This window comes from Nilaparvata lugens, chromosome 11, assembly GCF_014356525.2.
Source record: "Nilaparvata lugens isolate BPH chromosome 11, ASM1435652v1, whole genome shotgun sequence".
Lineage (NCBI taxonomy): Eukaryota > Metazoa > Arthropoda > Insecta > Hemiptera > Delphacidae > Nilaparvata > Nilaparvata lugens.
Window position 1 is genome coordinate 15,469,747 of NC_052514.1, and position 14,976 is coordinate 15,484,722.

The 14,976-nt window shown below is 35.6% G+C and overlaps 1 protein-coding gene across 1 annotated transcript; it reads left to right on the plus strand.

Annotated features, from left to right (window-relative positions):
• The first annotated feature begins 11,710 nt into the window (after positions 1–11,710).
• LOC120353646 lies at positions 11,711–12,085 on the plus strand. The gene has a single exon (XM_039438206.1). The coding sequence runs from the start codon at positions 11,711–11,713 to the stop codon at positions 12,083–12,085; it is 375 nt and encodes a 124-aa protein (XP_039294140.1).
• Positions 12,086–14,976: the final 2,891 nt, after the last annotated feature.

A 14,976-nucleotide genomic window follows, 5' to 3' on the forward strand; every position in this document is an offset into this window, starting at 1 on the left:
TTTCAATCCGCAATTTATATTAATATTCTGTGAGGCTATTAATCCATCGTCCACGTATAATGTACAGTAGTCTCTGATATCGTCTCCTAGCGCCTGTCTCAGACACTGTATGAATACAGCCATAGCATTTCGTAATCCAAATGCTAAACGAGTGAACCTTTAATTGCCTCCATTAAACAGAAAGGATAAATAATCGCGCGATTTCGGTGCTACTTGGACTTGCCAATATCCTGCGCTCAAATCTACCGTTGAATATATGGTTTTGCCATGGAAAGTTTGCATAACTTGTTCAATTTGGTCTGGTCCTTCTCGGTCATCATCCAACATACGGTTCAAGGCGCGAGCATCTAGACATAGTCTTACTGTTCCATCCTTTTTTGCTACACACACAATCGGCAAACTATAGGGTGCTGTGGATTCTTCTATAATTCCTAATTGTTCCATGCGAGAGATTTCTGCTATGGCGGCGGATCGATAGGTGAAAGGTATGGGGTATGATTTGCGGTAATACGTGTCGTGTGGTTTAACATTGAGTGAACATTCGAAGTGAGTAACTAGACCGGGTTGTTCGGAAAAAACACCTGCATTTTTACGGAATACTTGAATTATTTCCTGTCTAATGTCAGGGTGCCAATCGGTATGTTGATGGATTCTATTTATTAGTATCTCTAACAATTCTTCGGTACTAGAGTCTACTCCTAACAGTGTTTGGTTCTTCATTGTTAGGCTTAATACCTCCATATACTCCATAGCATTTTCAATTCCGTGGATACCCCACTTCCTCGGCGCGCCTTCCATGTAGTGAGTGAAGTGTATCTCCGTAATTCCTTCAGTGCGTTTCTTCAGATCAAGGGGTACTATAACTTTGTGTGATTCGGTTTCGGTAAAAGCATGAAATTTCAAGGTTTGGAAATTTAAACAGGCTTGGAAATGTTGGAGAAAATCTGTACCTATTATTATGTGTGGACCAGATACAGGTAATACAAGAAATGTATGAGCGAATCATTGTTGTTGAAGGTTTATTTCCAGTAAACATTGGGTAGTTATATGTATTCGCCGTCCTGGACTGATACCTGATACATATACGTTGGTTAGCGGTAGAGTAGCTAATTTTGTTTTTTCTTTTAGACGTTGAAATATGTCTGTTTGTATGAGGCTACATTGTGAACCACTATCTACTAATGCTTGAACCTTCATTCCATATATTTCGATATCGATATACGCCTGCATTTGGATATCGGGTAGCCTGCTTTCCTTCTCGGTTTCTTCTAACAAAGTTTCCGGTAAATCATTTCTGAATGTGGTGTATGACGTAGGAATATCCTGTTTTTCTTTGTTTGTTTCATTTGAGCTTGTGGGTATTATATCGGGGGTATCATATAGTCATGGTTTATTAGCTGTAGTTTTCTGTATATCTGGTGGCGGGTCGTTGGGTGTTGGGTTCTGTGTTTTTTGTTGGTTTAATCCTGTTGCATGCGCTAATGTATAATTTGTGCTTACTTGTTGAGGTGGCGGTTTGTAATTATTCTGAGTGTAACCATTATTTGAGTTTAATCGATCACGGCCATCATAATAATTCCTGCGGTTGCTCTGATGGGCGTAATGATTAGTTGTGCGATTTTGAAAATTTTTATTATTCCAGTTACTATTTTGTTTGTGCTCATAGCGGCGTTCAAATTGAGGGGCAGATCGGGAGCGATCATATGATACCGGTTCATAGTTTTGGCTGGTATACTGATTACTTTTTGAGTTATGTTGATTCTGTGTGTATCTTTGGTCTGATCGGTGGTTTGACATTGCCATCACAGACTGTATGCCATATAGATGATTTATTAGGTGTTTGCAATCAGTAATGGGTTGGGTGGCGAGTGCCATTCCAACTTAATACGGTAGCTTCTTTAGAATAATACTTGCTAATGCCGATTCGTTAATGGGCTCACTCAGTTGAGAATTTTTGAACTGTAGGGCAGTGACGAAAGTGGTACTTGCACCGTCTAAGTTAGGGTTGAAATCACATGATATGATATCCGCTAGCACATCCAACTGTTTACTTCTGCTCCAATACTGTTCCAGGAAGACAGCTACAAACTCATCCAATGATGTAAATTCATGGGCTCTACTCTGAAAGAACATCAGGGGTTCGCCAATTAATAAACTAGTCAAATGAAGACGCCACATACTCCAAGAGGTAGGTGCAAGAGTTTGTACTAATTTTATCTGATCAATGAATGGTTGAGGTTGCAAATGGCGATCAGTATTATCAAATTCACCCAGTCCTTGCAATATACTATGTGAATTGATGTTATCTGCTTGAATTCCATGAGGTCATTGTTGGATATAATTTTCTAATACTGTTATTTTCTCCTGTGCAATCTGCCATTGACTATTATTTGTAATTTTATTAGCATTCACTTCTTGATCTAATTGAGTCAGAGTGGATTTTTGAATTAGTAGAGTTCCATTTAAAGCCTTACAGGTTTCTGTGTTCTGATTGATACTACCTTGCAGTTGGTTCATTTTTGTGGACATATTATTCTGTTTATTTTGTATATCTTTAATACTGTTAATATTTTTATCAACTGTCGTTGTTAAATTTTGATTGGCAACGGTAATTTGTTTGTTGATTTCTTGATGGCAATCGGCCTTAATGCTAGTTGTTATATCATGAATAGGTGTAGTGATTTGTGTGGTTAAGTTATCTATCCTTTCGTTTAGTTCACAGGTAACTGTATCCAACCTTTCCGATAATCCTGCCGTAACTTTATCCTGACTTTCCCTCTGTAGATTTATCATTGCTTTTAATTCTTCTCTATGATTCTCTACTTTATTCTCAATAGTATCTAACCGCCTTTCTACTGATTGTATGGCGTCTGCTGTCTCCTTCATGCCCTGTTCCACTGTTTGTTTGTTTGCCTCTTTTATTGCCGCATTCTCTTTTTTAATTTCCTGCATCATGTTATCCATTGTGTTTTGTAACATAATATTGAACATACTGCTAGTTTGTTCCATTATTACCCTTTTAAATGGATCTAGCTCTGTGACTGAAAATATACTTTGTTTGCTCAGATGTGACTCAGCCTCTGGAGATGCGGGCTCTGCAGGCTGCTCCTCGCCCCCTTCGAAGTTGATCTCTGCTATCCGTTGATTCAATGGTATGTCAGCGGCGTCGATTCGAGTGGATGATAGAGGTTGCAGACCTTGTGGATCGAAGACTATCGACCCGACACTTCCTGGTTCCCTTTCTCGTGGCGTATTGGCATCTACCATGGTGGGGTTTGATGTGCTGGGAGTCGACAAATTGGGATCTGTGCAACCACCGTACATATATGAAACTTCAGAGTTTGCGGGAGTGTGATTCATTATGCCAATATGATAAATGCTAATTAAAAAAGTGATGAATAATATGCAAAAATGCTTAAAAAAGACACAAACCGGGACTTACAGTGGAACAGTTATGTGCAAAGTGTTTGGATATCCGAAATAAGGTATTTATACTTAAGTTTTTTATAATGCTCTAGCGCTCCAATATTGAATATTGATTCCTGACTAGTTTACAGACTGTGACTTATATTCCAACCGGCTTATACATAATATATTCATGACTAGGAAGTAATAGCAGTTGTCAAATTGTAAACCTTTGCCCTTGGAGGGTTACCTCTCATGATGATATTGGTATTTATAAGAGCAGTCGCTAAATTCCCTCTTTTGCGAATAAATTCACAAAAAATTAAGGCCGTCCGGCTCGCAAAATTACTGGGTTCAAGCCTCAGCTCTAGCTCAGTGGTAGATACATGAATTTTACAAATGCAAGTAATCACCATAAGGTTCAATGACCTGTGATTAATAGTTCCTACCACTGCTTCTGTGAAGTTCTTGAAGAATACCAGTGAGGAAATTGAAAGAATATTTGATGACTGATTATCAGTAACCATGTACCACTAGAGAATGATAAGGACCAACTATAGTTGTTTTTAGTTGATTCTTAAAACGCTCGTCGTGAATACAGGTATTCACCAATATATCCTTCCAAAATTCCTTAGAACTTACAACGCCAGTTCTTGAAGCTCTCTGGATCCTTATATGATATAACTGGAACCTTATTAATATAATTTTTCAATATACTTGTTCTGGCAGATTGAAGTGATTATCATCAAAGGATGATAAATATTGAGTGCTCTGAATAAGATTAATATTACTTGATTCAATAATTTTAAGTGCTGCTGAATATCTATTGGTACCAAAACAGCTCAAACTGTATATCACGAGATGAACTAGGATAAAATAAATTTCTACAATTTGTATGCTGACATAGAACACAAAATATATTCCCATAAAAATGTGTGTATAAAATATTCAATATATCTATAATTTTTCTTAAATAAATTCTTTCTAAAATCTGAATAATTATCACAGGTTTTGCTAATATTCACAATAGTGAGTTTCAAATTCATGAATATATTATATTTAATACTGATACTTAGACTTCCAATCAATACAAAATTCTGCAAATAAAAACCTGTTCGGTCTATAGGTTTGATATGATATACATTGTTCAATTAACAAAATTAATAATTGATAAATTATTATTCAAACATGAGATCTCAGGGATTTATATGAATTCGGGCCGTGTGCAGAAGTAAGCTTCCTACATATATCAAATAAATTTATAAAATGTTCTTATGAACTATGTGATATTATTCAACACGTGGTGACTTTTTATTTAATTTAAGTCAATTTGAATAGCGCTTTTGATTAATTCCCCCACTATACACAGAAAATCTAAAACGAGCTCGTTTGACTTATCACTCACTTAAATGAAGTTCTTGACGGTCTCGTGGATTGAATTAATTATTTCCAATAATTAATTAGGTAGGCTCCTTTCGTCTCTGCTGGGCTAGCGCGTGATCCAGATTCTTACAAGTTTCTTTCCGAATTAAAGATATATTTATGGGGAATAGTTACAAATTATGAACTCTTTGACAGCACTGAGTTCACAGACAATTTAACATTTAATACAAATATTTCACATTAAAAAAGGGTTTGGCTTAATAGTTTTAAAATTTTAAAAAGAGGAAGAAAGAACCCTGAACTCTATGTGCATCCTCTCAAGTCAAGATCTTAAGCCAGAAGAAGGAGGTTTTCAGAAAAAATGGTCTCTTCCAAGAATAATTCTGAAAGCTACTCTCTGATTGGTCTTCAATTTAATAAACTCAATACAATTGGTCGCCTTGGAATCAGGGCTTCCTCGACTTTATAATAGAAAAAATTAAATAAAAGAGTTTTATACAAATATATGGAGTGTTTATCTCAAATTGATTTCATAAATAAATCATAACATACGATTTTAATAAATTTAGTTTTTTTATATGAGTTTTGTATACTCTTGATTTTTCGTGCTTTTTTAGATTATAATAAATATTTATACAGAAATAATAGTTGTTTGTATTTCTACACATCGACTTCCTTTAGTATACATAATATATCCTTTGTGAGTAAATTTTATATAATTCAACCTGTTATACTGGTTGATCGAATAATCAGCTGATTCGTTCAGCATTGATTCTAATAATTATCGATTTATTCAAGATCGACTAATTCTTTTCAAAATGTAAACAAATAATTCTAACCTCAATGTTCATGCACACTTTTATTTTTTATAATCCGCCAATAATAAGTAAGCCGCTTTATAATTTTTTGATCTTCCCAATGGGTTTTCATAGTTATTGAATCACAATTATACATGTTTTCTTATCATTTTATTACTCCTAATCGCTAATAACATTCGATTTAAGTTGATTTATCCTTTGACTAGGTCTAACCTTCTTTCCATTTTATAATCCTATTAAAATTCATTGGTTCATTTTAAAATATTTGATGGTACTAAAGTACCACGTGACACAATACGCCCTCTGATTTCTGATATAAAACGACAATTCGAGAATATAATATAATTTTATGATCCTGTTGGTTTTGGATCAGAAATCACACATGTTACAAAGTCTGTTAATAAATCTACTGAGAATTCTGTCTCCTAACAATTCAACAACATATACAATAATAAATAAATTCAATTCAAATACATACGCCTTACATCGGCCAATCTCCTACTACACACAATACACAAATATAAATTATCTCCTCCTCCATACACAATATAAACCTTTTTTCCAATCCACGCTTCGCCCTCAGGCTAGAAGCACATTTGAACGTTAGTGCAAAATCATTGCCAACCTAACAAACTTGTAATTCTCTGACTTGCAGAATATAATATTTCTTCTCCCTCGACATAGAATTGTACATTTTGATTTCAATCTCTTGCAGAATTTGGGCTTTGCTTTTATACAATGAATATTTTTAAAGGATAATCTTTGGTAAGTTTTATTAAAGAGAACTTCTTATTCATCTGATACATTGAAACTTTGGCTTAATGCTTTTTGGTGGTAACTATGCAGTTTGATCATTTGGCGGATAATTTTATTTATTTTCTCAATTAGTTACACATAAATAATAATAATACAATATTTTTATAATATCTCTACATACAATTTACATTTATATGACACTTGAGCCTTTCTTGGGGGTGTCAACTTAGGCGATTTATCAGGCATTGAATTATCGGGTTCTTGTAGTGGACAGCTGGTTTCTGTTGGCTTCTGTTCATCAACTGTCGCCATTTTGATGTCTCCAAGATATACAACGGTAAGTTGGTTTTTAAATTAGAAGTTATTTATTCACTTGTTTCGTTAGTGAGGATGGTGTTAAGGATGGTTTCTAAATTTTTTTTTATTTCTTTATTTTCAGGTGTTGTTATTCGAAGTGGATACTCGTCTGCTAATTAAGTGTATTGTTGGTGTTTGTCTGATACGTATACATAGACGGGTAAGCCAATGACGTTTCATCAAAATATTATTATTTATATCCTTATCGCTTAGTGTCCCGATGATACGTTTTGAGATTAGAAATATTTTCCCACCAAGTTAAATTTGGTTTGCTGCTGTCCGGTTGTTATTTATAGATGAGGCTGTCCTGATGATGATTTATCCTTCATAAATATAAAACCCCGGTATCTTGTATACTTTTTCAAACAATTCTTAGCTTCCTTAATGGTAATATATTTCAATCCATTCTTTTTCCAATCATCTTGTAGTCTTAATGCATTTTTCCTCTCACTTTCATTTAATATTCTCGGTTTCAGTTCGTTATAAATTAGTAGGCTCACAACAATAACTATTTTTATAATATTAACTTTCCACTCATCAATAGTAGTTTCATTTAATAATAATAATAGAATATTTTTCATCCTATCCACAACACAGTCTTTTATCCGTATCACAGCCATAACAAATAGTATACAATATATCAGAACATTTATCATTTCTTTAACAATATAATCTCTCAACGTATAATAGTCAGGTACTTTCACTCTCTTATTATAATTTCTTATTTCTTTTAATCTTATTAAACACTTTCTATCCTTTATCAACCTCCATAAATAGTCCACTTTATTATTATCATCCACACATGAATCAATCGTAGTTTTCCTTTCAGTTCCGTTTTTATCCCTGTATGAATCCATATTAGTCCTTCCAGTAGCTCCAGTTTCGTTCCATTTATTAGGTCCATTTTGCCGGTCACATCACTGATCTTCTGCTTTAAAGCGAATGTACCGCGGATGCATGCCGTCGATCCTCTGTCCTCCATCCTGGTCTCGGTCCGGTGTCCTCCGTTGCCTCTTGAAGCGTGCATGCGGCCGGTATGCGCGCGCGCGGTTCGTCTTTCGTCTTTTCCGCCTCCGGGCCTTGCGACGCATACCTATTTTCTCTGGTAGTCCGTCCTGCAGTCGGTCGTCCGGTGTCTTCCTCGGGCGTTTCCGTCTCCGGGCCTTGCGGTGGGCGCTCCTCCGATCCTGCATGTTGTCCTCCCGGTACTCCCTGGTGTCATCCTTCCCGTCCTTGGTGTGCCTTGGTGGGGTCGATTGATGTGTGGGTATGGCGTGCAAAACGGGTAGATTGCATGTAGGCTCCATATTATGTAATTTCTTTACTGTAACCTGGTGTTCCTTGGTGGCGGGTTGCTCTTCCTGCGGTGATGGTTCTTCAGTGGGAAATATAAGGCTCAAGAGGGATTGATGTTTACAGGGCGTTTTAAGTGCATGGCGGGCGGCGGTTTTTTGTGGTAGGCTGTCTTGTATGGGCTCCTGTGTGTCTGGTGGTGGGTTATTTGCATGTTGATTTTGGGTTGTCTTTGTTGTATGTGCTACGGTGTAAGATGTATTTGTCCGGTTATGATTTCGATGTGTTTCACCTTGGTTCTTGTGACCTCCATCTCGCTTGTAATTATTCCCATTTAAACGATCTCTGCCATCATAATATGCTCCTCTATCCTGTTGTTTGTTATTGCAATATGGAGATCTATTTCTAGAACTGTTTTCAAACGATTGACCTCTGCTAATATTTTCTTTGACTAGGTCTAACCTTCTTTCCATTTTATAATCCTATTAAAATTCATTGGTTCATTTTAAAATATTTGATGGTACTAAAGTACCACGTGACACAGTTTAGGCTCATAAAATATAATATCTCTTTCTATAAAATATATTTCATACAATAACAATAATATAAAATTTTCTTTAAAACAAATAATTTCTCTTTATTTAAAGCTATTGATTCCCCAAAAAGTAATACAAAAAATAACCCGCCTGTTTTCCTCAGTACTCATATATCTATTTTATATAATATCTATATTATATTTCCTCAGTACTCATTTATATTTTATTATCCATCCACGACAAATTTCAATATGACTAGACTTGTCTTTAATTATTATCATCAATATAGGTCTTGACTTAATTTCAATGACTATTTAATGAGCTCAGCTCTCATCATCAGTCCCATGTTGGTACGACATGTTGTGTCACGTTATTTTTTTTATATTTAAATAACGATTAGCCTCCTGCTTGGCATCAGTCGTCGGTAGAGCATGAAATATTTTAATATAATTATAAAAATTAGGTCGTGGTTTTCAATAGGATACAGTCTCATAAAGATCTTTATAGGCCCAGATATGAGCTTCCACAATAATTTGATAATTCATTAAAAAATAAATATATATAAATATGGTACTTATCCTATAGTATTGAGGAATTAAAATAAATTGCACACCATAAACAATTTGATACATATATTGACAAATATTGCAAAAATAAATCAGAGCAAAAAAATATATAGAGCGATAAAAAATATATAATATAAAAATAGAACAATAATCGAAATCAATAAAATATCACAGGCTAAATACTATTCTCTAAATTTTATAGCACAAAACGTTACCATGTGCTTTTATTTTATAATCATATGCATCCTTTTGCATGTAACTGCGATATTAGCTTGCTAATACTTGTCGACTTGGACAATTCCATTAAAAATAGATTCCTTAAAACCAGCTTGATAAATTGACAACCAATAATCCAAATATATATATTAAATTCTATAGTATCTAATAGATTTCTTTGCAATGAATATATATTTTATCTCAGGGTGCAAGATTCGGCACCTGACGGAATAAATAGAGCAATTCATCTAGTGAATCAGAGCTACAACAAACTATCGCAAATTATATTGCAGAAATTAAAGATCATATGAATATGTATTACTAGCCTAGATTTTATACTTCTTTGATTTATAGAACTTCTGATATGTATTGACTCGTTACCCTTCTAATAAAATACCTTTAATACTATATTTACTTGCGCAAGTATTTTTTACTAAATTCTTAATTTATGGGGTTGGCAGCCTTGACTGCTGTGAGAAACATTAGTGAGATCGTGCTCAAGTGAAATTTCAAATCAAACAGTTTAAAATTCTAATAGTGTCGTTAAAAGTTACCAATTCAACAATTTAAAGACTAACAGTGACAAGTTATCAAATTTGTTTTGTGTAAATTGCAACCTGTGATGAGCTTTGGACATTGGAAAATGGAAGTTGAACTATTGTAGGTTAGAAAGAAGAAGCCAAAGCAGAGACCTCCAACACAGGTGGATCGCAAGTTGGACTTTGAACTACCTGCAGCAATCATGAAAACCGAAAAAGTACCAGATGATCAATGACAGGGAAATACGAAAGAAAGTAACGGAACAACAGAGAGAGAAAGAGGATGATAGAGGCGCTGAGTCGAGCTACATCACAACACCTTGCTTATCTGTCTTCAGACTGTTATCTACCTTGACCTACGCAACATCTTAGAAATAAATTCATCGAACCAGTTAGATAGCTTAAACATTTTATACTCCAAACAATTGAGTTATTAAAGGCGCTTCCATCCTTAGGACGAATTTCAAAATCGAACAGCATATCTTCATTCAAAATATAACCATTCTAACATCCTAGAGTACAATATGTCACAAATAGAGGAGAAATTGGACAGGATTCTGGATAAATTAGAGAAGCTTGATTCATTAGACAACAAAGTGGATGCAATGAATTCTCGTTTTGAAGATGAAATAGAGGGAATAAAATCAGATATAAATACCTTGAAACAAAACTATGCAGAAAAAGTAAAGATTGTAGAGGAGAGTGAGCGGAAGTTTAATTTACTTATCTATGGAGTTCAGAGTAGGAGCTATTTTGAAATGAATGATCAGATCATGAACGTTCTCAAGTTTCTAGTCCCTGAAATAAATGGTAACTATATCAAAGAGTTATGGAAAACAAATAAGAGTAAAGAAAGAGCACCTGTGTTAGTGAAATTGAATTCAATTACAATAAAAAGAATTATACTGAGAGAGAAGAGAAGGCTCCAAGATGATAGACGCTATAAAAATGTACAAATCAAGGAGGATTTTTCTCAAGAAACCAGAGCAATAAGGAAAAACTTATTCTCCCATCTCATGAAATTAAAAAGCAAGGGTCAAAAGGTTATCATGAAAAAGGATAAGCTAGAAGTAGATGGGAAACTATTTTCACTTGAAGAACTGGACAATATAGAGGCCAAATCAGCCAAACGACCTAGAAGTGAAGAGTCGAGTCCAAGGAATCAGGAAGAGGAAAGCAAAAGTCGCCATGGAAAGCAGTCTGGGAGGAAAGGGAAAAGGGTGGAAGGTAATAGAAGCATAGAGCGTTTCCTCACCAAGCACAGTAATGCGTGTGAAGAAGCGGGCAAGGTGAATGAGCAAAAATCCACTCATCAAAACAAACAGCTGATTGAGAGACCAGAAGAAAGAAAAGAGGAATGTCAAAAAACTGTAAATAATCAGACATAGCAAAAACTAAGAATACACAGGACCGGATTCATTCAGGAATTAAACAAGAATAGTTCAACTAGAAATGGAAAACTTATACACATAGGCACATTTAATGCAAGGTCTGTCCTAGGAGAAGATAAAATTATGGAGCTTGACCTAGCAATGAAGGAGATCGAATGGGATGTTTTAGGCTTATCTGAAATCAGGAGAAGCTACGAAGAAGTAGTGGAGCGAAATAGTGGGCATATCTTCTGTCACTCAGCAGCCACAAGAGGGAACAGAGGAGTTGGCTTTTTTGTGAATAAACAACACAAAAATAAGATCACCGAATTTAAACCCATATCAGACAGAATTGCGTTCATAAAAATATCAATTGGAAACAATAAGCTAATGATAATACAAGTACATGCACCAACATCCGACAGTAATGAGGAAGAAATAGAACTTTTTTACGAGAGACTAGAAGGTATAATGATACAAAAACGAGCAGGAGAAAGACTAATAGTGATGGGAGATTTCAACGCAAAGATTGCAAGGAGCGCTGAGATGGGGGAAGCTAGTATTGGAAATGAAAGAGGCGAAATGCTACTGGATTTTGCCCTAAGCAATAATCTCAAGATTGTAAATATGCTATTTAGAGGAAGTATTGAAGACAAGTGGACTTGGAAATCCCCAATTGGAGGCTTGCATGAGATCGACTACTTTATGGTGGAGCAGAGGAACAACACTGTACAACACCTAGCCGTAATGAAAACATTCAAGTACGACTCTGACCACAGAATGCTGATGAGTGAAATGAAGCTACATAAAAGAAGGTTTTCATCAAACAAAGAAGAACGAGAATAGAGGAGACAAACAGTGGAAGATATGTTGAAAATTTAGCAGAAGAAATTAGAAAACTACATATAACCCAAAACAATAGTATTGAAGAAATATATACCGGACTTGTACATTCGATTCGAATAGCTTCCAACAGATTGGAAAGAGTACAGAGAGGGGAAAGAAGGAGCAAGAAAATCTCAACTGAAACAATGAATTTGATTGAAGAACGTGAGAGATTGAATAGAATTGTTGAGAAGACAGACGAGGAGAAGGAGGAACACAAAAATCTCAGAAAAGAAGTACGAGCAAGAATTAGGAAAGAGACAAAAGAATACGAAGAAAATGTAATAAATTCAATAATGCTGACAACAGGGTCAACTAAAAAGATCAATCAAGAGCTCAGCAGTACTAGAAAAAAATGGATTGCCAAATTGAATACAGAAGGTGGGATTGCGACAGAAAGAAGTCGAATTATAGACCATATATCAGTATTTTATGAGAATTTATACAAGAAGGACAATGGAGACGAAAGATGGGCTATACGAGAAAATCAACAAGCGACTGAATTCGATTTTGAAGCAGCGGAAATATTAGAGGCAGAAATATTCAATGCTATTAAAAGTCTTAAGAAAGATAAAGCTCCTGGAGATGATGGAATCACAGGCGAAGCAGTGATTACAGGATTTGAAAAACTATTGAAGCCGCTAAAACTTTTATTCAACAAAATCTTGAGAGAAAAAACAATACCTCTAGCATGGAAGAGAAATAAAGTGATTATAATATTCAAGAAAGGTTCAAGACTGGATGTTGAGAATTATAGACCAATCACTCTTCCCTCAGTGCTGTATAAGCTATTCGCTTCCATAATTAAAAATAGATTACTGAACAAAGTTTATGAAAATCACCCCACTGAGCAAGCAGGATTCAGGCCGGGATATTCTACAATAGATCACCTTCAAGCTGCAAATCAGATAATAGAAAAATCGATGGAATATAACATACCGCTCTACCTATGTCTAGTGGATTACCAAAAAGCATTCGACAGTGTGAGTCATTGCAGGATGTGGGATGCCCTCGAAGAAGCTGGCATAGACAGAATGTACATTGACGTGATTAAGAGTCTATATGATAATACAGAAATCTATGTGGAGCTGGAGAGAAAAGGAGAGAGCATAAAAATTGAGAAAGGATTGAAACAGGGCTGCCCACTCTCCCCAATATTATTCAACTGCTGCTTGGATTACATTTTTCGAAGGCTGGAGTGGGAGGATAAGGGCCTCAGAATTGATGGGAAAAAACTATCAAATCTTAGATTTGCAGATGATGTGATGGTTGTGGCAGAGAGCGCCGAGCAAATGGAAGAGATGATGAAGGAACTGCTGAAGGCTAGCAAAACGATTGGCCTCCACTTGAATGCTCAGAAGACCAGATTAATGACAAATTCCGAAAAAATAAGGGTAGAAATCGACTGTGGAATTCTTGATTACGTGGAAGACTACGAATATCTGGGCCAGGTTATATCGTTTGTCAACAGATCTGTGAAAGGAATCAAGCACAGAATTGATAAAGGGTGGAAGAAATATTGGGCACTGAAACGCATCTTCAAGGGCAATTACTCAAATAATTTGAAAGGAAAAGCGCTATCCATGTGTGTCTATCCGACGATATTGTATGGCTCGCAAACATGGGCGCTCACAGAGTACTTGGACAGGAGGTTGGAGACCACACAAACGAAAATACTGCGTAGCATTCTTCGCATAAGGCTGAGTGAACGTTCAAGAAACACTGATATATTGAGAAGAGTGCGCGTCAAATACCTACAACGAGAGGCGCACATATTGAAGTGGAAGTGGGCGGGCCACGTCGCGAGAATGGACGAAAACCGGTGGACCGGGACTTGCACTGAGTGGGTGCCGAGGGACAGGACCAGGAGCAGAGGATGGCCACCAACCCGATGGAGGGACGAGCTATGTCAAAGGGTAGGACACGCATGGGCAACCACTGCAAGAAATCGACAGTTGTGGAACAAAATAGTTAGTGTCTAAGTTATAATTCCAAGAACTATTGTGAAAAAGATTTAAAATCCTGTAAATTTGTAAATAGCTTGATAAATTGCCAACCTATCATTTTACCTCATACAAGAGAGGCTTTTGTTCAATTATGAATGCCAATAAAGCTTTTATTATTATTATTATTATTATTATTATTAGCCGTCAAGCTCCCAGATGGAAGACGCTGAGCAAAATTTGGTTCATTTTTTGTTTTTCTTGTTCTTTTTATCAATCCACCAGTTTTTCATTTTCAGTGAGAACTCCGCTTTCCTTGCTTCACTCCATTTTGTTCCCACTCTTACTTTTATTATTATTATTACTATTATTATTACTATTCTTATTACTATTATTATTATTTTCTTAATTTATGAGAAAACCTTTTTGACGAGCTAGCTTTGATTCTCATGTAATTTCGAAGCACTGAGGGCGCCCTATCACTATTTCAATATTTCTCACTCATGTGTCGAAATTTTCTTATGAGCTGCTGATGTCGATCCAACTCCTGGTGGTCCTGGACTATTGTAGCCGGAGTCGTCTCTTCCAAGGGGTTACAAAATTATTTAAAAATAAAAATGACTTTTGCTTTATAAGAGCATCACAAAGTCTTATAAGAAATTTAGTAATTCAATCTAACTTTAAATTATTACAAGATATAGCAAGGTATTACGCTCTATAATTTTTAGGGACCTCTCATGGTGGCATTTGGCAGGCGAGTGTTGGTTCTCCTTTCTCAATTTTACAATTCTCATTTCCGATTTCTAAATTTACATAAAATTTGAATATCCTAAAACAAAACCTTCAACATATAAATTTCAATGATAGTAATTCAATCATGCCTAATGCGATGAAATTATGATTCAATAA